The 25055-nt window shown below is 53.5% G+C and overlaps 3 protein-coding genes across 10 annotated transcripts in view; 2 read left to right on the forward strand and 1 right to left on the reverse strand.

Annotated features, from left to right (window-relative positions):
- Positions 1-5153, forward strand: part of SEC14L5 (SEC14 like lipid binding 5) — a 39873-nt gene extending 34720 nt beyond the window's left edge. For all 6 annotated transcript variants that reach the window (XM_039560063.1, XM_039560067.1, XM_039560064.1 and 3 more), the window contains 2 exons: positions 31-209; positions 1200-5153. In XM_039560063.1, the coding sequence (XP_039415997.1) occupies positions 31-209; positions 1200-1305 (285 nt within the window). In that variant the 3' untranslated portion in view covers positions 1306-5153. The remainder of the gene's footprint in view (positions 1-30; positions 210-1199) is intronic.
- A 313-nt stretch (positions 5154-5466) lies between these two features.
- NAGPA (N-acetylglucosamine-1-phosphodiester alpha-N-acetylglucosaminidase) lies at positions 5467-16887 on the reverse strand. Its single transcript, XM_039560543.1, has 11 exons — positions 16884-16887; positions 15586-16343; positions 14852-15336; positions 12023-12162; positions 11340-11448; positions 10980-11108; positions 9982-10190; positions 9151-9198; positions 7681-7812; positions 7465-7525; positions 5467-6934 (listed from the first exon to the last, which is right to left on the reverse strand). The coding sequence occupies exons 1-11, from the start codon at positions 16885-16887 to the stop codon at positions 6676-6678; spliced, it is 2334 nt and encodes a 777-aa protein (XP_039416477.1). The 3' UTR covers positions 5467-6675.
- Positions 16888-22160: 5273 nt separating this feature from the next.
- Positions 22161-25055, forward strand: part of ALG1 (ALG1 chitobiosyldiphosphodolichol beta-mannosyltransferase) — a 14687-nt gene continuing 11792 nt past the window's right edge. For all 3 annotated transcript variants that reach the window (XM_039560072.1, XM_039560073.1, XM_039560074.1), the window contains exons 1-2: positions 22161-22413; positions 22489-22566. In XM_039560072.1, coding sequence (XP_039416006.1) covers positions 22176-22413; positions 22489-22566 — 316 coding nt within the window. In that variant the 5' untranslated portion in view covers positions 22161-22175. The remainder of the gene's footprint in view (positions 22414-22488; positions 22567-25055) is intronic.

The raw sequence follows: 25055 nt of genomic DNA on the forward strand, positions 1-25055 counted from the left end.
TGGTCACCTGCTGTCCCTCCCTCTCTGCAGGGGTCCCATGTCACACGCTGGCCTGGCTTTTACATCCTGCAGTGGAGGATGCACGGGCCCCTGCCCTGCTCCAGCTCCAGCCTCCCCCGTGTGGACGATGTCCTGGCCTCCCTGCAGGGCTCCAGCCACAGGTGCAAGCTCATCTACTACTACGAGGTGCTGGCCTCCAAGGACTTCAGGTAGGGCATTTACAAGGGGTTCACTACGAGTTGCACTGAGTGTGAGTTAAACATTTGGGTATCAGAGACCCCACAGGGGCTGTGTTTCACTGACAAGTGGATGGACACAAAACTGGTGGCATTGGTGGCATTTTTGTGCAGCCAATCTCCCCTGGTGCTGTAGATACTTAAAAGTTCCCTTGACTCTGTGTCCACCAGTGGCCTTTGTGCTTTGGGTCTTGTTTGCAGCTGCCTGAAGAGCAGGAGGTTTTTGACTCAGGAGGGTTTTTATCTTAGTTGGGAATATTTTGAGAAGCTGCTTTTGGAGTAATTTATATACCAGCTGGGCTATTTCCCAGATAATTTTGTTTGGCACTTGAGAAGGACGAGCACTTCTGAACAGGTGAAGAGTCAGGGTGTGCCTGGCCTCCTCCTTCAGTGCTGAAAGCACTTCCCAAACTCCTGTTAATCTGAACTCTCTGCAAGTCCTTGACCTTTCCCTAGAGCTGGAGGAAGCATTGGGCAGAACAGACCTGAAGGTGCTGAGCTTGAGGTGTGACCTGGCCAGGTCCTGTGGGGTCAGAGCAGCAGAAATGCCTCACTCCAGTCATGCAGATGTGTTCCTTGGGGCTCTTCCTGAGCCCAGCCTGCTTTTGGCAGGAGGAGCTGGAGCTGCTGGAGTTGGGACTCTGGTGTTCAGCAGCCTGGAGTCCTTGGGTTCACAAGGCTGCATTTGGAGAGCTGTGGAGCTTTCTTTTCTCCTCAGGGGCAGCTCCCAGAGGCTCCAGCTGTGTCCCCTTCCCCAGAACAGTAGTCAGAGGCAAGGAATAATATCTGTAACTGGGAAAAAATGACTGATGAATATTTCATCATGACACAGAGATTCTTAGAGAGCAAGTGGGAAATGAGACAAAAATTACTCTGCAAGTGTTAGAGAGCTGATCTGTGAGAGGAACAGTTATCCCTTAATTGCTGCCTTCCTAACAGCACATCTGCTCTGTCCCATCCTAGGGGATCCATGTCGAGCCTGGAATCTTGCAACAGCGGCTTTTCCCAGCTGAGTGGAGTCACCACATCTTCCAGCCAGTCCCAGAGCAGCTCCCACCTTTCCAGATAGCAGAGCCAAGGCTACAGCAGCAGGGGGAGACCCCCCGGGGCTGCTCCAGCCCCAAACCAAAGAGCTCCAGGGCTGAGCCGTGGGGCAGTCAATTGGACACACAGAGGCCTCTGGGAGCTGCTTCAGCCACAAAAACTGAAATTCCAAGGGCAGGTTTAGGAGGTTTGGGCCAGCTGCCTGCCTCTCAGTAGTCTCCTTCACCACCTGTGGATTTTGGGTGCCTGTGAGTTTGCAGGAATCCGTTCCACTCCGCTCCAAAGGGCTCTTCCCATCGGTCCTTTTCCCGCAGAGGAGGCTGATGTTGCCTTACCTGTTGGACCTTTAGATAATTCCTGGGTAGCAAAAGGAAGGGAATTTCCTGGGTGCCCACGGGGTACTGGTTCCACACTGGACAGTCAAGTGGGCATTCCAGGGGCAAGGAGGGAACTGCCAACACCTGGGTATGGGTAGGACGGTTCAGAAATCACTTCCAGGTCAAACCAAAAACCTCTTCTGGTCTGGCAGGATGCTCTGGGAAATGTGTTGGATTTTTTTAACCCTGCTGAGAAACAAAGTCAAAATGGTTTTTTTAGAAATTCCAGGCGTTGAATCTGCCTGCAGCAAGTGGCATCTTCCAAACTATTGTTTCTTTTTTACTCAGGTTTACAGCAATAATGAGTAGGTCTGTCCCATTCCTGAGTGAATGGGAACTGAGTCCAGTTCTAAAGGGCTAAGAAAAGCAATATTTGATTTCCTGAAGGCACAAGATTTTCTGGCAGTATTACAGACTTGCTTCTTTTAAACATGAGCTCACTTGAAACCTTTCAGAGAGGCATGTATGTATGTAAGCACTTACTGAAGCCTATTTATTCTATACTAGCTTATTTTAAATTGTTTTTTAACTTATTTATAATGTCAGAAATTACTATTTATTAAAAGTCACCTTTTTTTAATGGGATGAATTTTGTTTAAGAAAGGAATAACTGCTTGTCTTCAATCCCAAGCAATCTTTCTGCTTGGGTGCCGATCTTTGGGATCGCTGATGTTCCTGCAAAAGGGCTGCACTGGGGTAAGGGCTGTGTCACCTTCCTTGCAAGGAAAGGTGACAGTCCAGTGCTTTTTTTGGACTGTTTTTTAGGATTAAGAAACAGGGATTGAGTTCAGGAGTTGTCATGAAGATGCACTCTCTTCCCACACACCAAAAATGCCATGTTTGTCCCTAATCTGATTGTTCCTCTAGTCAGGTTGGGGAGCAAAGTTATCCATGTTCTTGTCCAGCTGGCAACAGAATGAGAACAGGTGTCAAATACTCACCAGGTTTTTATTCAGGAATCTGTGAAGTTGTTCCTTCCCACCCTGCTTTTTTTATCACTGGTTTTGAAGCACCAGGCTCTGCCAAAGGAGGAAAGAGCCAAAATATTTGGGACAATGGGAGGCAAAACTTGATACGGTTTTGAGTTGTTTGGTGGGGTTTTTTAAGGATTGGAGCCAAGGGAATCACTCTCCACCTTGCATCTCTCCCTGTGAACAGGTACCTTGGTTATGTAGAGCTCAGGGAAGTTCTGATTCCCAGTTCTCAGTTGTTCCATAGACTTGAATGTTTCTCCCAGACAAATGAAACTTCTGTCTCTGGCATTTCAGCGTAACTGGAGTCTGATAAAGAGGGACAAATACCACCTTTCCTCTGGAAGGTCAGGAATTCTGGAAGCAAAAGTGCATGTGTGTATCCCTCATGGAAAATCCTTGACCCAGAATAAAATCTGATTCTAGAAACAGTTTCAGACTCCCAAAGCCCCAGGAGCAAACCCAGCCCTGTCCCCCCTGTGCTGTTTCAGGATTTTACCTTCCTTTCTCTCGTGGTTGCTCACGTCCTACAGTGGCAACATTCCTGTTCCCTGGGTTTGCTCTGGGTAAGAATCTCTTCCTTTGCCTTGGACTTTTTTTTTAGATTTTATTTTAAAATGTGGGACATGCTTTTTTCTGCCCATCAGAAGTTTTGGGTGTTTAACTTTTGTCAGGGAAGCACCTGGAATTTGGCCTCTGGCAGGTCTCTGAAGGGTGAGGTGAAGGGCTGCTTCCACAGAGTGTTCCTGGCTCTGGGGATATCCCAATCCCAGTTTTTCCCCTTGTTCCCTGGCAGTACCACTCTGCCCATAAGAGATTGTGGCACAGGTCTGTGAAGCAGCTTGTGACCTCTCCTTGGCAGGGCTGCCTGGGTTATTCCACCTGACAATTTACTTTGAAACCAATTTAAATAATCCAATCTTTTTTCCCTTTTTCTCCTGAATGTTAACAGGAGAAAGGGAGCAACACCTTTTTAAACCTGACCTTGTGAACTGCAGAGACCAGAGACACAGAATTCTTCTACATCACCTTTTTCCCCCTCAAATGACATCAGTGTGCTTTAGAAAACAAACCCACAGTTTTCTTCACAGTGAGCTGAGTCTGGGAGGGGTTCTAGATCCTCCAAAATCTCCTAAGCCAGAGCCTTGGGAAATGGCCTCATTTTGGGTGCTGACAGTGATGCAGCAAAGCCCTCCCTGCTCCCTCCCCAGCAGCTGCTCTGCAGCGAGGCCAAGGAGCTCGGACTGTGTGCAGGGAACGAGCTGCTCCTGAAGAACCGGCTCCCAGGAGCTCGGGGCTCTCCCCGTTCCAGATACTCCGTATGCAAACACAACACCTACCTCAGAGCCGGTGCCACGTCTCACGGCTGGGAGGGGAGTGCTGTGCCACATTCAGTTAAATGTGGCCAGACGGGAAACCTTCATTCTCAGCAAGCTCTCCAGGTTTGCCCCAGTCCCTGGGGCCCGTCCCAGGGCTGGGAAGGGCAAACACGGGGCGTGAGGATGGATGTCGGATGGCCTCAGCCGTCGTTCAGGGCACAGTCCTGAGCCAATTTTTGCTGCCTCTCCGGTGTGAAAAGGGCTTTTCCCCGCTGAAGGAGAGAGAAGGGCTGAGCCCCCGGGGCACCGGGCCGGCTGCAGCTCGGCAGGAGCAGCAGCAGCGGGGCCGGGGCCGCGCCGTGAGCCGGCACCGGGGGCTCTCCCACGAGGCTCCTCAGCAGCTCTGCCGTTCCTCAGCTCCTGGACTCGCTGTTGGGAAGAGAATTCCCGACTGGCACCAGGGAATCCTGAGTGACTGAGCTGCGGCCGTGTTCCTCTGCTCAGCCAGCTCGGTTCTGGCCGCTCCCTTTCAGGAACTTCGAGTAACAATTTCTAATTCCAGTTTGGTTTATTATCTAAAGATTTTGAAAATGCCATAATCCACTTGCAATTCCCAGGAGGAATTGGTGAGCCCAGCTGTCCACCACACTGGGCTGAGAAGCTGCTGGGGCTGAGGCCAGCCCTGCTCCATGCAGGGAATCCCTCATCTCAAAAGGCATTTTACGAGCTCACACTGCTTTAATATCCCAAATGTTTGTACTGTGAGCAATTAATGCAAGGTAGAGACTTAACTGACAGCAGCTGTCAAAGATTCCTGCATGCAATTAGCTTTAATATTCCTCCAACACCTTTGTGATGCTCCTTACATCTGATTATTTCTCTCTTGGAAGGTGAAATTGGAGTCAAGTCACGTTTGCTGGCTTTTAGTGACACCAACACCCACTTCCAAGCTTTCAGTTACACGTAAGTTAAATGGGCATTAATTAATTTTTTTTAGCAAGCACTTACATTCTCTCCCTTGCAGCTGGCTTTGGTTTTACACACTGAGATCCTCATTTTTCTCAGCCAAAACCCCCAAACCGCCTGTAAGAGCCCACCACAGAGCGCTGTAACAACAACTGTCCTCCAGTGACCGTGTCTGTGGGTCCTGGTAGAGCTGTACTTTTGGGTATGTTGGAAATAAAACATCTCTGAGAACACGTGGAATTGTTTGATTCAACTGTTGAAACTGCAGGGCAATGAAAATTTAAGCCTGTGTGTTGCTCTCTTTGCCCCCAGAAGCAGAGGTAAGGCTTGTATTCACTTTTTCCTGCTTTTTAACTAAAATGTTTGAGCTTTTTTCTAGAGAACCAGCGTTTTTTGTTTACTTTCCTAGCACAGAGTGGGCTGGAACAGCACAGCCTGCAGTGTGACTGTTATAAAAAATAAAGGAGCCCCTGGGTTCCACTGGGTGGCTGAGGTTAACTGGGAAAGGATCACAGCTCCTGCTGCAGCTGGACATCAGGAATTTCAAGGTTCAGGCAGGTAGCACTAATAGACTTTATTCAAGTTTCAAATAATCTTCTGTAAATCATAGAAAAATAGAGTCTCTTGGTTACAGGCTGATTGGATGCCAACACTGGCACAGAAATTACACATCCTTTACTTGGAGAGGTAAAAAAGGGAGTGCATAAAGATGTGTGAGGCTCAGACAGGCTCTCACCCCTCTGCAGCATCCAAGGGGCTCATGCAAGGCTGGGGTTCCCTCACAGGGAAGCAATCTCAAACACTGTTTAATGGAACTGCAAGGATGTGCTCCACGTTTCCAGACGAGCTGTTCGGGATCCTGGCTTGGCTGGGGCCCTTGCTGGTCCCTCTGAGGAGTGCCCAGCTGGGCCAGGGCAGCCCAGTCTGTGTCATGCCAGCCCAGTCTGTGTCATGCCAGCCGTGCCAGGCTCTCCCTGTCCGTGCCCCTCCCCACAGGGAGAGCTCCGGGCTGTGTCAGGGCCGGGGTCCCTCAGCTGATGGAGCCGGGCAGGGCCCTTCAGCTCCGGGGAGCTGGAGCGATGCACAAACGGAACCTGTGACCTGACAGGGCTTTCTGTGGTGCTGTGCTGTAGGAGCTGCCCCAAAACACAGCACTCATCACCCTCTGGGGCTGCTCTGGGCTGAAGATTGGTCAGAAAACATTCCAGCCCTGCACGGGGCTGTCACAACCCTGGGTGTCACCCCTGAGCCACCACCGTGGCCAGGGGAGGAGGGCTCTGCTTGCCTGCTTCAACATTTTAGAACAACCGTTTTGTCACTTTTCTGATTAAAATCTGAGCTTAGCAAGGAAGGGCAGACATTGACTGTAATACCCTTAAGCCCAGCTTTGTACTAGAGGTGATTTATCTTGCATCTTAAAAATACTCAGCACTGCTCAGGTGAACAGGGACCCTTCTGAGGTACCGTAGCTTGCATCCTTCACCTGTTTCCCTCAAGTTTTGGAAGGAACCAGGCCCTCTCCTGCTGCAGCTGTGGAATTCCCTCACCCAGGGGATGTCCTGCATCCCCTAATGCTGCAGTCCTGAGTGCTGGAGCAGCAGGGAAAAGAAAACCATGGCCTCACAAGCAGGGGAGTTCTTGGGCTGAGGTTCCTCAGGCAGCAGTTTGAGACTCCCAGTGGGAAGAACCCCAGTCCCAGTTGGTGCTGAGGGGCTGTGCAGGGGTGCACAGTGAAATACCTCATCTCTTCCCATCCACGACTCTAAAGGAGCTCTTGGTTTGGGTCCTGAGTGTCCTCGGGTTCCCGAGTGTCCTCCGGCTCCTGAATATCCTCCCGGTCCCAGGCAGCAGAGGGCGGTCTGTGCGAGGTGTCCCCGTTGATGTCCCTCAGGGGGTGGTAGCGATAGTCCCAGTCCCGGTGCTGCCGCTGTGCCCGCACCCGCAGCACCAGCCCCACGTTCCCCAGGGCACTCAGCAGAAGCACCAGGGCCAAGGCAGAGCTCAGGGAGAGCCACGAGCCTCTGTGGGACACACAAATCACATCACCAACAGCTCACCTGTGTCACCTGTGCCCAGTGTGCAGAGGATTGTCCTCCCTTCTCTGCGTTCCCGAGCTTGTGGGCCTGCTCTCAGGCAGGACAGAATCACGGAATCTTTTAGGTTGGGAAAGCCTCTGAGATCATCGAGTCCAACCATTCCCCAGCACTGCCAAGGCCACCACTGACCCGTGTCCCCAAGTGCCACACCCACACGGCTTTTAAATCCCTCCAGGGATGGTGACCACAGCCCTGGGCAGCTGTGCCAGTGCCTGACCACCCTTCCCATGAAGGAAATTCCCAAATATCCAACCTAAGCCTCCCCTGGCACTACTTGAGGCCATTTCCCCTTGTCCTGTCCCTGTTCCCTGGGAGCAGAGCCCAACCACCCCCCACCCCCGTCAGGGAGTTGTGCAGAGCCACAAGGTCCCCCCTGATCCCCCTTTTCTGCAGACTGAACACTCCCCATGCTCTGTGACAGCCTCTGAGATGCACAGTGAGCACCACACACTTACTCTGACAGAGAGAATTTTTCTTTGCTCTTTTCCTTATTCTGGGAAGCCAAACACTGCCCAGCTGAAAAACAAAGAGGGAAGAAAGGTGGGGAAGGGTGTAAAATTCCACTAAAAAAGAGCAAGCTTAAGCAGAGCTGGTGACTAAGCAAACACCATTATGCACTAAAGCTGCTCTTCCAACTCTTTTTCAGACCCCACCCCCCTGCAGTCGGGTACCTCTGTGTAAGTGGTCCTGCAGTGCCCCGTGGTGGGTGATGTTGCAGCTGCCCGTCTCGGGGTCACAGGGACACGAGTGGTCACATGCACAGCGGCTCTGGCAGCTCGGCCCAAACCAGCCCAGGGGACACTCTGGGGATGGGATCACAAAGGGACTGGTCATTGCCAAAGCTCCAACTGCTCTGAGACCACCCAGGCTGTGGCTGCAGCTCCCCCAGCTCAGCTGAGCCTGCAGCAGCCTGGGAGCACCGTGCTGGGAGTCCCAGGCTGCTCTCTGGTGTGCCTCAGAGGGAAGTTTGTGAGGAGCTGGGATCACAGAATCATGCAATGGTTTGAGCTGGAAGGGGCTTCAAAGCTCATCTTGCTCCAACCACCTGCCACGGGCAGGGACAGCTTCCACTGTCCCAGCCTGCTCCAAGCCCCATCCAGCCTGGCCCTGGACACTGCCAGGGATCCAGGGGCAGCCACAGCTGCTCTGGGCAACATCTCTGGGATGGGATTGGCTGAGTGTTCCCAGACTGGAACAGAGCATCACTGACAGAATCAGGCACCCAGGAAGTTCACTCAGATACAGGGGGGCCTGGAGTGGTTACAGGACGGAGAACAGGGCCAGCTCCGTTAGCACTGGCACAAGGAGTGTGAGGGTGGGATGGCAGTGCAGCCCTCTGGAGCATTCCACAGGCACTGACCTGGATCACCTGAGGCCTGGGCTCCAGCAGGGCCTGGTGCAACACCCTGGAGCAGAGGATGTTTTGTGTTCACTCAGGGGCTCTGGGAAATGAATGCAGTTCTTTGGGGCTGAGACTAAACAGGAATCCACAATTTTCTGTTGATGAAGCAAACTCCTCTTTCCTCTCTGCTCCTTCCTCTCCTTTCTAGCCCCTTTGGGTAGGATAGGCAGGCCCCAAAGAGCTGGGAGCCACCTGGTGATGTTCAGGCCTGAGCTGCCCTGGCAGAACTGCCCCTTGCTTTGCCTACAACAGGTGGTTCAGAGGTGACACAAAATGCTGTCCCCAGCCCCGGTGGTCACTGAGAGCAGCCCTTACTGTGCTCACAGCCAGCGGGGCAGGAACAGGCTCCGTGCATGGGGTCACAGGAGCTGCCGTGCTGGCACCGGCATTTCTGGCTGCAGGACTCCCTGTAGGAACCAGGGGCACAAGCAGAGATGTCACCAGGGCCCTGGCTGCAGAGGTGAGCAATCCCAGCTCACAGCCACAGCTCAGGGTGTGGAGGGATGCCCAGCAACAAGCTGAGTGTGTGCCCTGAACAAGGAGCAAGGGCTTGAGTGTCTCACACCAAGCCAATTGTGGATGTTCCAGCTTCAACTGAACTCTAACTGCCAAAACAGAGCAGCCCACGGCGTGGCCTTTCCCTTCCCTGCTCCCTCTCGGGCAGGCAGCTGTTGGGAAGGGGTTCCCACTCCCCTCTCCCTGGTTGTGAAGAGGCAGTGGAGTAGCAGTCAGTATTTACCTTCAGTGCAGTTGCTGCCAGTCCAGCCGGCGTCACACAGGCATCCAGCTATGCAAACACACAGAACAGGCATTACTGACAACAAAAAACACTTGGAAGCAGCAAGGACTCGAAATTAGGAGCCTCTGCCTCTTGAGGTGTCCTCTTACCCCCAGAAGAGGAATCCTGTGCTCACACAAAGGGTGGGTTCACACACACCCCCTCCCCAGCTGCAGAGCAGAATCCCTGCTGATGGCATTCCCGGGGATCAGCTCTGGGTCAGCTACTGGCAACACCTGCACCCACCAAGCTCTGCCCAGCCACTGGGGCACACTTGAATGAAAGCTGAGTCAGGAGGACAGGAAGAGAGTAACGGGATTGGGCACAGAGGGGCAGAAGCTGGGGTCAGACATTCCAGCAATCCCTAGGTTCAGATTCATGGAGGAGTAGCAACTGCACACTTGTAAAAATTACGAAGTAGGAAAGGCAAGTAAAGAAGGAACAGTAAGGGGAGGGGATAGAAGCAGCTGCTGTCACACAGCGTAATACACAGCCCTGCCCATCAGCAGCCTCACAAAACACCCAGAGCACAAGCCTGGGGCAGAAAGGGAAACTGAGGCACGGAGCTGGAAGTTTCGAGCCCCGAGCCCCAGCCCAGCCCTGCTGCTGGCTCCCAAAGGCAACGTGCTCTGACCATCTGTGCCTCAGACGCCGGAGGAGAGGGGAAGCAGCCCCACCCACCCAGCTGGTGGCTGGCAGGCAGGCAGAGATTCCCCAGGGACATTCCCAGGGATGCGAGGCCAGGTCCTGCCTCCCCTGCAGCCCCTCCGTGGGACACAGCGCAGGACTCACAGGCGCTGCAGACGCCGTGCAGGCTGCAGTTGGCAGGGCCGCAGTCCAAGGTGTCACAGGCGGGACCTGCCCAGAAGTGGCCGTTGCAGTGGCAGTGCCCGGCCACGCAGAGCCCGTGGCCACTGCAGTCAGGAGGGTCGCAGCCCGGCTCGTGCACACACACCACGGTGGAGATGCTCCGGGGACACCGCCACATGCTGTCAAAGGAGCTGGGGACAGCAGAGGGGACAGCGTGAGCTGGGACAGCACTGTGCTGCCCAGCCCGACCCAACACCCGTTATGGAATCCACAGATTCCCTCCTGATCCACACTGCAAACGTGAACATTAATACTGGGAAAATATAAACATAAAACTACATTGCAGTCAATGTTTTAACTGTGTGATCAATCCCATCTGATAGGTATCATTTCAAACATGGAATTACAGAAGCAACACAGTCTCCCTTTAAGCAATCCTAGCTTCCCTAATTTTGGCACCCAATGCACCTTTTCTTGAATGTTATTTGCTTTGATATAAATGATATCATTGCAGTTATGGCAACAGAATGTTAAATCCCTTCATGTTTATAGTCAGAACTGACTAAAAAGTTGAATTTGAAGTAAAATATTCTTTAGATTCCCTCCAATGAGGCAGGGCAGGGTCTCCCAGTCAGTGTATCTCTTCCATTAATAATAAGCTGCTGACAGATCTCTGCTAATTCCCATGAATGTACAGCTCTGAGCCTCCCAGACTAAGAGCTGCTGCCTTATCCAATTCCCACATCAGCCACTCAGTCACAGGCACAGCTTTGCTGCCTGTCTGGAACCAGCTCAGCTTTAATCCTGGATGACTAAGTGGAAAAAACATGGAGTCACTCAATGGCTTTAAATTTGAGAGCTGCTCTCTCCCGTGGATCCTGTCACCTGCCTTTGCTGTGCCCTCCCAGCCACGCCAGCGGGTGGGACTGGGCTCTGCACCCTGACAGGAGCAGCCCTGGGCACGAGCCAGCAGCACCTACCAGTGCTCAGAGGGGTAGTTGGCGAGGGTCCCGTTCAGGACCAGCGTGGCAGAGCCTCCACCATCCAGGTTGATAGCATTGATGACTCCCTGCTGCTTCAGGAATTCTGCCATTTCCCACAGGTTGACCCTGCAAAGCAGAGGTTGTTTGTTGATTTGCCTTCAATGAAGCTGTTAGATCAGGAATGTGTTGCTCTCTGTGGTGGAAGGGGAAGCTCTCCCCCCACGGGCACCCTGAGGAGGGCTGTGTAAGCCTTTTCTGGCCCTCCTGAATTCTGCAAGTCTCTGCCTTAAAACATATCCCTGGCAGCTGCAATGTCCCTCCAGTCCCAGGAGTTTAAGACCTTATCCAAGCCCTTACCCTCTGGATTCTGTCTGTCCATCCACGTGAACCAAGACCAGCCGGCCCTGACTGTCATGTCCCACGGCAGTCCTGGCTGAGATCACATTGATGAACTTGTCAAAGGTTCCTGCAGGACAGGGAACAGTTCACACTCAGCTGGGGGACACAATGGGATGTTAAGACACATCTGGTCTGCAAAACAGCTCCCAGCAAGGGGTTCATCTGAACTGAAACACAGTGAGAACACAGCCCAGGCTCCTCTTGTTCATCCAAGCCCTACAGAAGTGCTCTTGGTTAGGATTTTGTCTGGCACAGGGACAAAGCAGGGGATTCACAAGCCCTTGGCTTTAAACTCGTGTAAGAGGCACCTGCTTCGAGTTTCTCTGGACAGGTTAGATGAGACAGGAATTCTTGGCTGTGAGGGTGGGGAGACCCTGGCACAGGGTGCCCAGAGAAGCTGTGGCTGCCCCTGGATCCCTGGCAGTGGCCAAGGTCAGGCTGGACGGAGCTTGGAGCAGCCTGGGCTAGTGGAAGGTGTCCTTGCCCATGGCAGGGGGTGGAATGAGATGGTCTTTAAGGTCCTTCCATTCCAAACTACTGTAGGATTCTATGAAAGCTGACTTCTTAAGTGCCCCTCCTCCCAAGAGCCCCATGGCAAGGACAATCATGGCCAGCCTGAAGCCAGGCCCCACAGTCTTTACCTGTGGTCTGAATGTCACCACACTCGGCCGCCCGACTCTGGTTGATGTACACCTCTCCGTTTCTCAGGAGCCAAACCACCCCACTCACAAGCTGCACAAAAGGGTTGGATTGATCCAGGACATCTTCCTCAGACAGGTAACTAGGAACAGAGAGCAGGAGGGTTACCCACAGTCACAGCATGTCATGTTAAAGCCTCTCCTGCTGCCAGCAGGCTCCTGAAGCAGGGAGAAGGGGAGAAGAAGGTGGAATGAAGGTTAGCTACATCTAAAATGAGGGGTCAAGCAGTGTGAAACATCACCTTAGCAGTCAGAGCAGCCCGTTCTCTGCTCCTCTGCACAAACCCACAGCTAATGATGGTCCCAGGCCACTGTGCCTGAAACAACTCCTGCCAGCAATGTGGCCAGTGGATCCGAGCCAGGGTAACAAGGGCAGAAAGCATCTGGCAGAACACAAGCACAGAGCCACTGCCAAACACTCAGGGATCTGTGGAAGCAGCTGGAACATCTTGCTGCCTGTCAGCTTCTATTCTCCAAAAATGTGACACCAAACAGCTTTGGAGAGCACTTGGAGCTACAGCATCCAGCCTGCCTGCAGCTGCACTGGATGCTACCTGCTCCTTCCATCTGGGAAGGCAGCTCCTCTGCTCCTGCAGAAGGACTGTTCAGCTGCCACCTCCATGCTCGGGTGTTGTGTGTCACCACAGGGTGCTTCCCAAGGGATGCTGCTCTCTCCTGAATTAGGGTGATGAGTAACACCTGCCTCATTGGAGCCTGGTGCTGGGGGATGTTTGCAACCGGGAGGAGAGGATGGGAGCAGGGGCTGGAGCAGGACGGCCATGCTCTGCCAGAGGCTTTGGGTTTAAAGGTGATTTTTTAAATGTCTTGTGGGAGCTGGATGCTCAACTTGTACTTGTTTGGTATCTGCGACTGTAGGCAAACAAAGCTTTGTGTTTTGTAGAAAAGTGTAATTGCAAATACCTGAATGGAAAACATGCAAGAAGAATTCCCTTTTCCCATGGGAAATGAACACAAAGACAACATGAACATGGCTGAAAATAGTTCAAACTACACAACAGTTCGGGGCAGGGACTGACAGCTTTTAAAGCCTGGATTCACCCACTGTCAGCCCAGGGAGAGGCAGGAGCTTTGCAGGGTGGGGCTAACTGCGCCCTGTGCTGTGTCCTGCTGGCCATGATGCAGCGTGAAAGAGTGAAGTTGTGAACGACTTTCCCCACTGTCCTGACAGCCTAAATTATTTACACCCAAACTATTTTTCTGGTCATGGTTTGGAAGGCACAAAGCCACCAAGCACCATGATAACTCCATTTGATAGGGACATCCTGCCAGAGCTGGGGAGCAGCAGGGCAGAGGTGAGGTTAAGGGCTCAACAGTGACCCTGAAATTGCTGTTGGTCCCCTCTGCAGAAGCCCCCTCACTGAAGGGACATGTCACTGACCCACCCAGCCCCTCTCTCACATAAATCAAGGCCATGGTACTCATGGCTGTCAGAATGGCTGCAGGATAAAGCCCTGGCTTGGCACACTCTGTGTGGCTTTGCAGGGACACAAAGCTCACTAAGGCCTGGGAGTGAGCTACCATAAGGGTGGAGAATGCAGCTTCCAGGCTGCTGCTGTGTCTTCTGAGACCATCAGAAGGATCCTGGGAACCCTTCTGGGACCTTTATGATCCTGCTGCTGCTGGGGAAGGACAACTCCTGGAGGCTTTTCAGTCCAAGGAGCACTACAGTCCCTCAGTCAGAGGGTGCTCAGAGCTTCTGTCTCCAGACAGAAGTCACATGGGGAGTGTCACATGGCCAGGTGGGCAAGAAGGCCAGTGACACCTGGCCTGGACCAGCCACAGTGTGGCCAGCAGGCCCAGGGCAGTGACCATCCCCTGTGCTGAGCACTGCTGAGGCACCTCCAGTCCTGGAGTCAGTTCTGGGGTTCTCACAGCAAGACAGACCCTGAGGGGCTGGAGGGTGTCCAGAGAAGGGAACAGAGCTGGGAAGGGGCTGGAGCCCCAGGAGCAGCTGAGGGAGCTGGAAAGGGGCTCAGCCTGGAGCAAAGGAGGCTCAGGGGGGACCTTGTGGCTCTGCACAAGTCCCTGACAGGAGGGGGCAGCCGGGGGGGGTCGGGCTCTGCTCCCAGAGAACAGGGACAGGAGGAGAGGGAACAGCCTCAGGCTGGGCCAGGGGAGGTTTAGGTTGGATATTGGGGAAATTCCTTCATGGAAAGGGTGGTCAGGCACAGGCAGAACTACCCAGAGCAGTGGCGGAGTCACCATCCGTAAAGTGTTCTAAAAAAGTGTTGATATGTTCAGTCACAGGTTTGCCCAGAGAGGATAAGGAGTCTCCATCCTTGGAGATGTTCAAAATTCAACCAGATATGGCCCTGAGCAGCCTGCTCCATCCAACCTGTGCTGAGCAGGGTGCTGGATAAGGCACCTCCTGAGGTCCCTTCCAAGCCCAGCCTTTCTGTACTGCAGCCAGAGCACACGCACTCCACTCTGCATCTCCTCTGCAGTGAACACAGAGCCCTCTCCCACTTCTACCCCTGCCCAGCGTCCCTACTGCAAGGTGGGAGAGGAGACACTGGAACCTGAGCAGCTAGAGATCATAACTTAGCTTCTCTTCATCCTAGGACATGAGCCAAGGGCTACAGAGACAGCTGCACGAGGTACAGCTAAAACGTCCCTAGCTTCAGCATTTAAAGTGAGCTTCTACTCTAACTGGGGAGGCCAAAGAGGCAGTGCTGGGATGAGCTTCCTACCCAGCGATGCCTAAAAGTCTTCAGGGTAGAGAGCGCTCTCCAAACAGCCCCCAGCTCTTACCCGAACACCATGGTGCCATCTTTCCGGATGCCAAACTGAGCGTTTTGTAGGCCTCCAGAGTCTCTCACCAGCCTTCCATCACTCACAACATTCCCAAGACACTCCCCAGTTTCCATGTTAAAGTACCCGCCGTTCTGGGCCACCAGACACTTCCTGAGCTTTGCAGTCTCCTCCACGGGGGCTCTGCGCTGAGCCAGGCAGCCGCCGGCACCGCCCGGCTCCAGCACGGAGAAGGTCCTCAGGGGGTTCCTCACGAAAGTGAAGTGGCCATAGATCACCTTGCGGTCGCTGCCCTCCGGGGGGATGTACGAGACAAACGTTCTGGTGACAGCCACCGGGCCGGCCGTGCTGTTGTCGCCGGGCCACGCTTCGTGCGTGACGTTGCCGTACTTGAGGGGCTGGCAGTCCCTGACGTGCCGGTGGCTGTGCCGAGGGCCGTGCTGCCAGGGGGGTACGGCTGCAGCGGAGGCTCGCTGGGGGGGCTCCTGCAACGACAACACCCGGTTGCCCCAAGGCCGCAAACGCGGGGTGACGAGAGCGGCGCAGCTCGGGGTGGGCAGGGCCTCGCTGACACGCCGGGCCCGCTTCTCCCGCGTCCCCGGTGTGACCCACCGCGGCTCAAGGGCGGCCTGTCCCGCTTAGCACCCGCTGCACCAGCCCGACCTCAGGGCACCGGGAGCCCCCGGGAGCCGGGCATAGCCCCGCTCCGGGACACGCGGTGTCCAGACACTCACCCGGCGCCGCGGGCCACCTGCAGCGAGCCGAGCACCGCCAGCGCGGCCGCCACGACCGTCCCGACCCCCGCTCGCCCCGATCCCCGTCCCGGAGCTGGGCCCGCCCCGACCCCCGCCCGGCCGGGACCCCCGCCCGCCCCACACGCCGCCATCTTGGCGGGCGCTCGGCGCGCGGGCGGCGGCAGCGCCCTCTGGCGGTTGGCGGCGCCGGGCGGGGGCCGGAGCGGGGACCGGGGACAGCTCCGGCAGGGACACGGGCCGGGAATCCGGGATAGTGCTCCGGCCGGGACACGGGCCGGGAATCCGGGATAGTGCTCCGGCCGGGACACGGGCCGGGAGTGCGGGATAGTGCTCCGGCAGAGACACGGGCCGGGAGTGCGGGATAGCGTTCCGGCCGGGACACGGGCCGGGAATCCGGGATAGTGCTCCGGCAGAGACACGGGCCGGGAGTGCGGGATAGCGTTCCGGCCGGGACACGGGCCGGGAATCCGGGATAGTGCTCCCGCAGGGACACGGGCCGGGAGTGCGGGATAGCGTTCCGGCCGGGACACGGGCCGGGAATCCGGGATAGCGCTCCGGCAGAGACACGGGCCGGGAATCCGGGATAGCGCTCCGGCCGGGACACGGGCCGGGAGTGCGGGATAGTGCTCCGGCAGAGACACGGGCCGGGAATCCGGGATAGCGCTCCGGCAGGGACACGGGCCGGGAGTGCGGGATAGCGCTCAGGCAGGGACACGGGCCGGGAGTGCGCGATAGCGCTCAGGCAGGGACACGGGCCGGGAATCCGGGATAGTGCTCCGGCAGAGACACGGGCCGGGAATCCGGGATAGCGCTCCCGCAGGGACACGGGCCGGGAATCCGGGATAGCGCTCAGGCAGGGACACGGGCCGGGAATCCGGATAGCGCTCCGGCAGGGACACGGGCCGGGAGTGCGGGATAGCGCTCCGGCAGAGACACGGGCCGGGAATCCGGGATAGTGCTCCGACCGGGACACGGGCCGGGAGTGCGGGATAGCGCTCAGGCAGGGACACGGGCCGGGAATCCGGGATAGCGCTCCGGCAGAGACACGGGCCGGGAGTGCGGGATAGCGCTCCGGCAGGGACACGGGCCGGGAATCCGGGATAGCGTTCCGGCAGGGACACGGGCCGGGAATCCGGGATAGCGCTCCGGCAGGGACACGGGCCGGGAATCCGGGATAGCGTTCCGGCCGGGACACGGGCCGGGAGTGCGGGATAGCGCTCCCGCAGGGACTCTCTCCGAGGATCCGGCTGTTTCTCCACAGCACGTCTGGCACTCACGCATGTCCCGGACAGCACAGTACATACGGCCCTACAGCCACTGCCGATCCATCATCCCCTTTCGGAGGATTAAGATTGTGTCCATTTTCCAGAAGGGAAAAATAACTACACTGAGGGAATGATGGTACATTCAGGCAACTCTGGGTTTTCCTAAATTTAACTTCAGTTGCTGGATCCTGTGGTATGCCATGGCTAACGGAGTTAGGAAGAAAATGAGCTGTAGTTTATAAATCAGTGAATTTTCTCTTTCAAGAAATGTCTAAGTCAAATACATGATTAAAAGAACTAAATCATAGAATCATGGAATGGTTTAGGTTGGAAGGGATCTTAAGAGTAACCCAGTTCCACCCCCTGCCATGGCAGGGACACCTTCCACTGTCCCAGGATTCTCCAAGCCTGGCCTTGGACACTGTCCAACCTGGCCTTGGACACTGCCAGGGATCCAGGGGCAGCCACAGCTGCTCTGGGCACCCTGTGCCAGGGCCTGCCCACCCTCCCAGGGAACAATTCCTTCCCAATACCCCATCCAGCCCTGCCCTCTGGCAGTGGGAAGCCATTCCCCTTGTCCTATGACGTTGTCAAAGTCCCTCCTCAGCTCTCTTCAGGCCTTGATTCCATAAATGATGCGGTACAAGGGCAGGTATCTCCCCTGTGCCTTGGGCAGTGGGGCTGTGGAGCCACAAACTTGAGGCTGTGTTGCAGGAGGAGAACCCCGAGTTTCCATAGCCAGTGGATTATACCTTAGCTTTCCCAGGATAAGCACACCTGGTACAGGTAAATGTGCTGCTGTACCAGGTATCTTGCAGGTGGGAAAATGCAGTTTTATGTCACAAATGAACCAGAAAACTGCCTTAGGACCAGCCAGTGCATTAAAGTATCTTAGTTAATGGCTTGTTATGCCTCCAGTTTCATTCAGCCATGGAGAACTGAAGGTGTCCTGCTTGTGTTTCCAGCTGGAAACAAGCTGTCCAGTGGAACTCCAGGGTGGTCTAAATGTGGTTTTCATGGTCTAAACTCAGCATGAATAGAGTGCTCTGGGAGCTCACTCAGGATTGTGCTTGGTCTTTCGCTCAAACACCGTCACCTTTTCACAGGGATCATCATGTACCAAGGGTTCCACTGGGAAGATTCCATCCAGTTCCCAAACTCACCATGTCTTTTCTAAAGCCTACAAGAGAGTCTGGAATCACAACATGCAGTGTAGAATCCCTGGGCCAAAAGTCACCTTTGGAAATCCACAGGGAACAGAAACCTCTCCCAAACGGGAATGAAAAACAAAGCAGTGTTTGAAAACAGAATAGTCTGTCCTTTCCATACAGTGCATTTGCTTTGCAGTTTGCTTTCCTCTCTAAAGCAGCTCCTTCCACCTCACTAACACTGAGGATAAGTGGAGTACAAGGGACTTGTTTTTCCAGAACTGTTCAAAGAGGAAAGGGTGGCCAGAATTCCAGTGTTTGTTTTGCATCGACACATGATTTCCCCACTAATGGAGATAACTACCTGCTGTTAAAGATAACCAGTCTCCATTCCAGGCGTGTCACAAACACATTCCTGTCCCCAAAATGCAGGGTCTAAAGTACGGGTGTGTGCAGGGGCTGGGAAAACACCTTGCGACCACACTGGGCCGAATGAATCTCAGCAGCTGAGCTTTGGTATGAAGACACAACCCCAACTCTAACTTAAGTCTAAGTCAGGCTCTAAGTCAGAATATCTCTGTTTTTCCCACTCAGTGGAGGTCAGCCAGTGGGTATTTTTTTCTGTTATCATGAGAGGAATGTGCATGCTGATGTCTAGATCTAATACCAATTCCAATTATATACTGGAATATAAGACAAATATTCTTCTGTCTTGAGCCTGAAGTTCAGCCCAGCTCTAAAATTCGGGCATGAACACAATTAGGAAATATTTTATTATTTTCCTGCCATTTGCAAATTTTTTGTTGTGAAAAAAACTTGTCTAACAATTACTAATTTGAATTTGGCTGTGGTTATCAGCCATATACACTGGCTTTGCTTTTCCTGATTATCTCCCTCCTTCCTCTTCTATGCCTTGGAAGGAAATAGAAAATGTATTTCTGTAACCTAAACCTGTACCTGCCTGAAAAGTTGTCTAAGCCAATACAAACCATTCAGGAGAAATTGTCTTTGGGAAGTTGTGTAAAAATTTCCTAGGTCGCTTATTTTTCCTTCGCTCCTTCCTTAGGGATTTTTTGGGTTGGGAGAAAATGAATAAAGCAGATAAAAAGCAGCTGGTGAGGTTAAAAGGCAGCAGCTGCAAGAAGGGTGCAGAGTTTGGAGTGGTTGAGGAGAAAGGAGTATTAAAAGGGTCTTTTCATTCCATGGGTTGGAACGAGATTATCTTTAAGGTTCTTTCCAACCCAAACTATTCCTTGATTCTGTGATCCTGTGGCATTTTCCCTTCAGAGAAGAAGGTTGGAAGACTTGGTGAAAAGTTTATGGGAAACAGCTGACATTAGATGAGGTAGAGCAGGTGTACAGTTCATGCCACTGCAGGTACTAAATAACATTAAGTTCATATTTTGGAGCATGGGGGTTGTTAGAGGAACATTAGGGCCAGTCCTACCTTCAAACACCACAGGCTTTTCATCTTCAGGGCAAAGCCCAGGGGCATCCCAGCAGCACCAGACCAGGCCATGGGCTCAGTGCTGGGCCACCTGCAGTGGACTTTCAGACCACCTGGAATTGTTTCCAAATTGAGGTTATTCTGCAGCCAGCTCCTTTCATCTCTGCTGTGGCAGGGGTTGTGCTTTAGAAACTGAGCAAACAGGAGAACAAACACAAGAAGCAGGTTGCCTTGCTGTTAAAAATGGCCCTGGTTTATCCCATGATGATATAGCACAGCGCCAGTGCTCTGAGCCCTTTGGAGTCATATTGAGTTTGTGAGTGCTGTTAGCCTGTACCCCACAGTGCAGGTGTGATTGGTGCAAATACTTGTCACTGGGATATTCCATGTTATTTTTTCAGTGCAAATGCAAGTTTTAAAAGGTTTGTACTACTTCTATCATGTGATAATAAGAGGAACCAGGGTAGCAGCAGGTTGTCATGAGATTTGCTCGAGACATTTGAATTGGAGACTTCTGGGATGAGTGAAGTTCCGTTTGTGAGAGGGATTTTGGCTGCTTTGTCTCTGTTTATTGCACTCACAGCAGTCCATCGAGGGCAGGAGGACTGGGGATGGAGCTCAAATAGACTGTTTCTAGAGTAAATGCAAACAGCATTTCCCAACTTCCTGAAATGCTCAGGAAGAAGAGACAGGAAAAGCCTTTTGTAAAACAGAACTGCTATTCAATAAATATGAAAAATTATACAGGCAGAGATCAGTAGTCTCTGAAAATGCATTTCTCTCAAGTGCATCCCTGTTTTCAGAGCCTCAGCCAGAAGTGATGACTGCACCTTATTTATCCTTCTCCAGCTAAGTGCTCTGAAGGTCAAAAGGACTTTTATTGCAACTCTGCCTTCATAAACGAAAAGTCACTGCATCCATAAAGCTGATACACTTGTAATTTTACGTAGTTTGATAACCTGCCAGAAAGCCCAGCTGTGCGGAGTTGGGGCGTTACGCCTGAGAGCCTGCAAGAATCCAGCAGTCCCTCATTCCACTGCAGCCAGGATATTTGCACTTTATTCAAGGAAGTAAACAGAGAAGCAATTTGCATTTTGCATTAAAATGATACACAGCAAGGAGCTGTCAGGTGAGGTAGGAGGGACTGAAATGAGGGATTCCCAAAAGATCAGACCTCCTACAGGTTGGAATGGATGCGTGTCTGCCATGGCGGGGGTGGATGTGTAAAAGCAGGACAGGGGTGTGGGACAGTGGGGCTTTTCTTGAGGAAACCTTGGCTCCCCAGGGAATGGGCATGGCCCCGAGGCTGCCAGAGCTCCAGAAGTGTTTGGACACCGCTCTCAGGGATGCCCAGGGTGGGATTGTTGGGGTGTCTGTGCAGGGCCTGAAGTTGGACTGGATGATCCCTGTGGGTCCCTTCCCACTCAGAATATCCTATGCTTCTATGCTTTCTCAGTAGAAAAAGATGCATTCTGAGCAGAATCTTTGAGCAAACATTCCAGGCTTTATTTTGTTGCGGAACCAGTCTGCCCACACTTGTAATTAGTTACATGTTTTAAAAGGAAACAATTGTTTCATTGTTACCACATACTTGCTGTTTGGCAGTATGGAGAGTTACACTGGAAATGCAACATCTGACATCTGGCTTTGTCATAGGGGGCAAAGAAACATAACTGGAATAGCAGGATACCATTCAGATGGGTGGCCACAAGGGTCTGCAGAGAGAATCATGGAATTGTGAAATGTCCTGAGCTGGAAGGGTCCCACAGGGATCATCCAGTCCAACCCCTGGCCCTGCACAGACCCCCCAACAACCCCACCCTGGGCATCCCTGGCAGCGCTGTCCAAACGCTCCTGGAGCTCTGGCAGCCTCGGGGCCGTGCCCATTCCCTGGGGAGCCTGGGCAGTGCCCAGCACCCTCTGGGGAAGAACCTTTCCTGATATCCAACCTGACCCTGCCCTGGCCCAGCTCCAGCTGTTCCCTGGGTCCTGTCCCTGGTCACCAACATCCTTCATTTGTGTCTTCACCCCTGTTTGTAGTGAAGAAATACCATTTGTTTTCTGCATTGTTTGATACCACCTATTGGATTCTTGGCCAGTACAACTGACCTAGTTTTAAACTTTTGTACAACTTAATGATTTTTTCAACGTGGTGTTCAGTCACTTCCGTGGTGCCAAGATAACGTGGCAAACGTTTCTGTCAGGAGGCTACTGTTTGCTCCGTATTTCCACCAGAAAACAGGGATCAGCAAGCTGGAAACAGGTGGAAATTTTTTATTATGTACATGTATGAGAACCCAGTGGGATGGAAATGTTGAAGGGATTTAGTACCTGGTAGGATCGGGGATTGAGACAACAAACTGAGGGATATCACAGGAATATGTAGAGTATTAACTCAGATACAGAGAAGATCTAGTTGGGATTTAGCTGAATTCAAAATAAAGACAAGCACATGCATTGATGGTAATGGGGCTGCCCTGAAATCACCCCTGACTTCGAGATACGCTAAAATTTAGCAGGAAACACTACGGACGAGTGTCCGGTACCGCTGTAATTAATTAACCCCTCTCTAGTGCTGTAATTAACTAACCGCTTTCTCTGTAATTGCCCCGGTCCCGCCGCCTCTCCGGGGTCCCCTCAGAGCGAGGCACCTCCGCGCCGCCAGGGGGCGCGCTCTGCACGCCTTTCCCGCCTCGCCGGCGCTCAAAGATGGCGGCACCGGGGCCGTGGCTGGGGCTGTGGCCGTGGCCGGGGCTGTGGCCGGCGGTGACGGGCGCGGTGCTGGGCCTGCTGTTTCTGCTGCTGTGGCGGCGGCGGCGGCGGGCGGGCGGCGCGGGCCGGGTGTGCGTGGCCGTGCTGGGGGACCTGGGCCGCAGCCCGCGGATGCAGTACCACGCGTTGGCGCTGGCCCGGCACGGGCGCGAGGTCGCTCTGCTGGGCTACCTCCGTGAGTGAGGGGCGGCCGGGGGGCCGCGGGGCCGGGCGGGGCGGTCGCGCCGCTGACCGGGCTCTCCCCTCGTAGAGAACCGGCCGCACCGGGACGTGCTGCGCAGCGAGAACATCCGGCTGGTGCCCGTGGCGGAGCTGCGCGGGCTGCGAGGTGCGTGAGGGCCGCGCCGGGGAGCGGAGGGAACGGGGAGCGAGGGGTGCGTGGGACGATGAACAGCCCGCAGCGTGTGCGGGCCCAGCCCCGCCGCACGCAGAGCTCCACGCTCTTGGCTCCCTTTCTCTATGAAAAACAGGAGTCGCTGGATTAAACAGCTGCCGGTACATTGGTGCTGTTCACATGCAGAGTGAAATGTGGAAATTATTTTCATTCTGCCTCTTCCTCCCTCACCTTGTGTTTACCCCTGTTGCCCAGAGCAGCTGTGGCTGCCCCTGGATCCCCGGCAGTGTCCAAGGCCAGGGCTCGGCAGGGCTTGGAGCAACCTGGGACAGTGGGAGGTGTCCCTGCCCATGGCAGGGGATGAAGTGAGATGAGCCTTAAGGTCCCTTCCAGCCCAAACCATTTCATGATTTTATGATTTCTTTCTGTACAAAATACAGAGTGAGAATTTGTAGGGATGTCATAGGTTAGCAAGCATAGTCCCGGAAGGGACGTCCTTGCTAAGGGGTGCTTACAGTTTCCTCTGGGAACTGATAGAACCTATCAGCTGGCCAGTTTGAATATGGACAATTCTCTAAGCCACTTAAAGTTGTGATCACCTCTGTGATCCACATTTAAGAATAGGCAAACTCCCCCTCCAAGCCCTCTCTCGTTTCCGGCGCTGGGACAGGTGGCTGCGGGCCCCGTGTGGGGGCCAGTGGGCCTGGCCAGGCCCTGCTTGGGCCAGGCCGGGCTGGGCCACGGCCATCCTGAAGCCATGGACCTGTTCCAGCCATGGAACCCCCCCCACTGCCTTGCCGTGGGCAGTCGGAGCGGCTTGGCTCTCCCCCCTCTCCACTTCGATAAGAAAAATTCAACATTCCAGCTGCAAAGCTGCAAGGCCGAGGTGAGATTAACCCTTTTATTGCTGTGAAGAGCTGAAAACCTGAGGGAAGAGAGAGAGGAGATGCTTAAAGCTGAAATTCTGTTGTGAAGCTAGGATATATCAGAGTATCCTGTTGTAATTTCATGAAGATATGGGGGGTGGAGTGTTCAACTCGTGAGCAAAAGCACCTGCGCTGAGATAGGCAGATGCTGACGCAGCTGTAATTTCATGAGAAGTTTGGACAGGGAGAGATGAACCAGATGAGGACTTTTGCTCCAAATGGGAAAGGAGAAAACCTCAGCCCCTAGAGATGCTCCCAGAGATAGTCCTAATGATGATGAGGAAGACCCTTTGCTCCCAGGGAAGGAGAAGGGCCTCTGTTTTTGTTTCTGAACAGCTCAACCTTAAAATTGTACTCCAAAAAACTTCAAGAGTGGACCCTCGAAAGCAGTTGCGGGAAAAGCTGCAAGTCGGGGGAAAGGACTCACACGCAGGCAGAGAGACTCCTCTTCCTAAATGGACTGAACAATATTTGGAAGTGGGCGGCTGTCTCGTTGTGATAATGTTTTCATAGCATGAGCAAGAAGAGACTTCTCTTTCTAAATGGACTGAACAAGGTTATTATGAAAGTAGTAAACAGACTGAACATCTTAAGGGTTGTCTTTTTACATTGTCAGTGGGAGAAGGGAGGAAGGTGGGGGGAGGAGGAGAGTTCTGAAGGTGGTATAATTTTTTTTTCCTTCTTTTAGGTCTGTTAATAAACTTCTTTATATTCTTTCAAGTTTGGTGCCTGTTTTGCATTTCTCCTAATTCTTATCTCACAGCAGATAAACAGTAATGAGTATTTTGGACCAAACCACTACAGAACATTAGAGCTCTCCCCACAGAAATGTGAGCATCGTAACAGAAGCAGGCAGCTCTGCAGAGACAGGGTCAAAATAACATGAAAATGGAAACCTGTTTAATAACTTTACCCACGACCTGGGTAAGTGACTGAGTGCACCCTCAGCAAGTTTGGAGATGGCACCAAGTTGGGTGAGAGTGACAATCTGCTTGAGGGTAGGAAGGCTCTGCAGAGGGATCTGGACAGGCTGGATCAGTCCAAGGCAGACCTTGAGGGGCTGGAGCATGTCCAGGGAAGGCAACGAAGCTGGGAAAGGTCTGGAGCACCAGGAGCGGCTGAGGGAGCTGGGAAAGGGGCTCAGCCTGGAGCAAAAGAGGCTCAGGGGGGACCTTGTGGCTCTGCACAAGTCCCTGACAGGAGGGGGCAGCCGGGGGGGGTCGGGCTCTGCTGCCAGGGAACAGGGACAGGAGGAGAGGGAACGGCCTCAGGCTGGGCCAGGGGAGGGGCAGGGTGGATATTGGGAAAATTTCTTCAGGGAAGGGTGGTCAGGCATTGGCACAGCTGCCCAGGGCAGTGCTGGGGTCACCATCCCTGGAGGGATTTAAAAGTGGATGTGGCACTTGGGGACAGGGGTCAGTGGTGGCCTTGGCAGTGCTGGGGAATTGGCTGAACTCAAAATTCTTAGAGGGCTTTTCCAACCTTTATGATTCTGTGATTCTACTCTATGATCACTAAAAAGCTACATAAACATCTTGTGATCCCTTGTCGCGGGTT

The sequence above is a fragment of the Corvus cornix genome, chromosome 14 (genome assembly GCF_000738735.6).
Source record: "Corvus cornix cornix isolate S_Up_H32 chromosome 14, ASM73873v5, whole genome shotgun sequence".
Taxonomy (NCBI): domain Eukaryota; kingdom Metazoa; phylum Chordata; class Aves; order Passeriformes; family Corvidae; genus Corvus; species Corvus cornix.

What these genes read in the sequence shown, in the direction of transcription:
- NAGPA (XM_039560543.1), bottom strand. An exon ending in GGACAGACAGAATCCAGAGG is followed by an intron (nt 11,109 to 11,339) that starts GTAAGGGCTTGG and finishes TCTGCTTTGCAG; the next exon opens with GGTCAACCTGTGGGAAATGG. An exon ending in GCACGGCGTCTGCAGCGCCT is followed by an intron (nt 9,199 to 9,981) that starts GTGAGTCCTGCG and finishes GTGTTTGCATAG; the next exon opens with CTGGATGCCTGTGTGACGCC.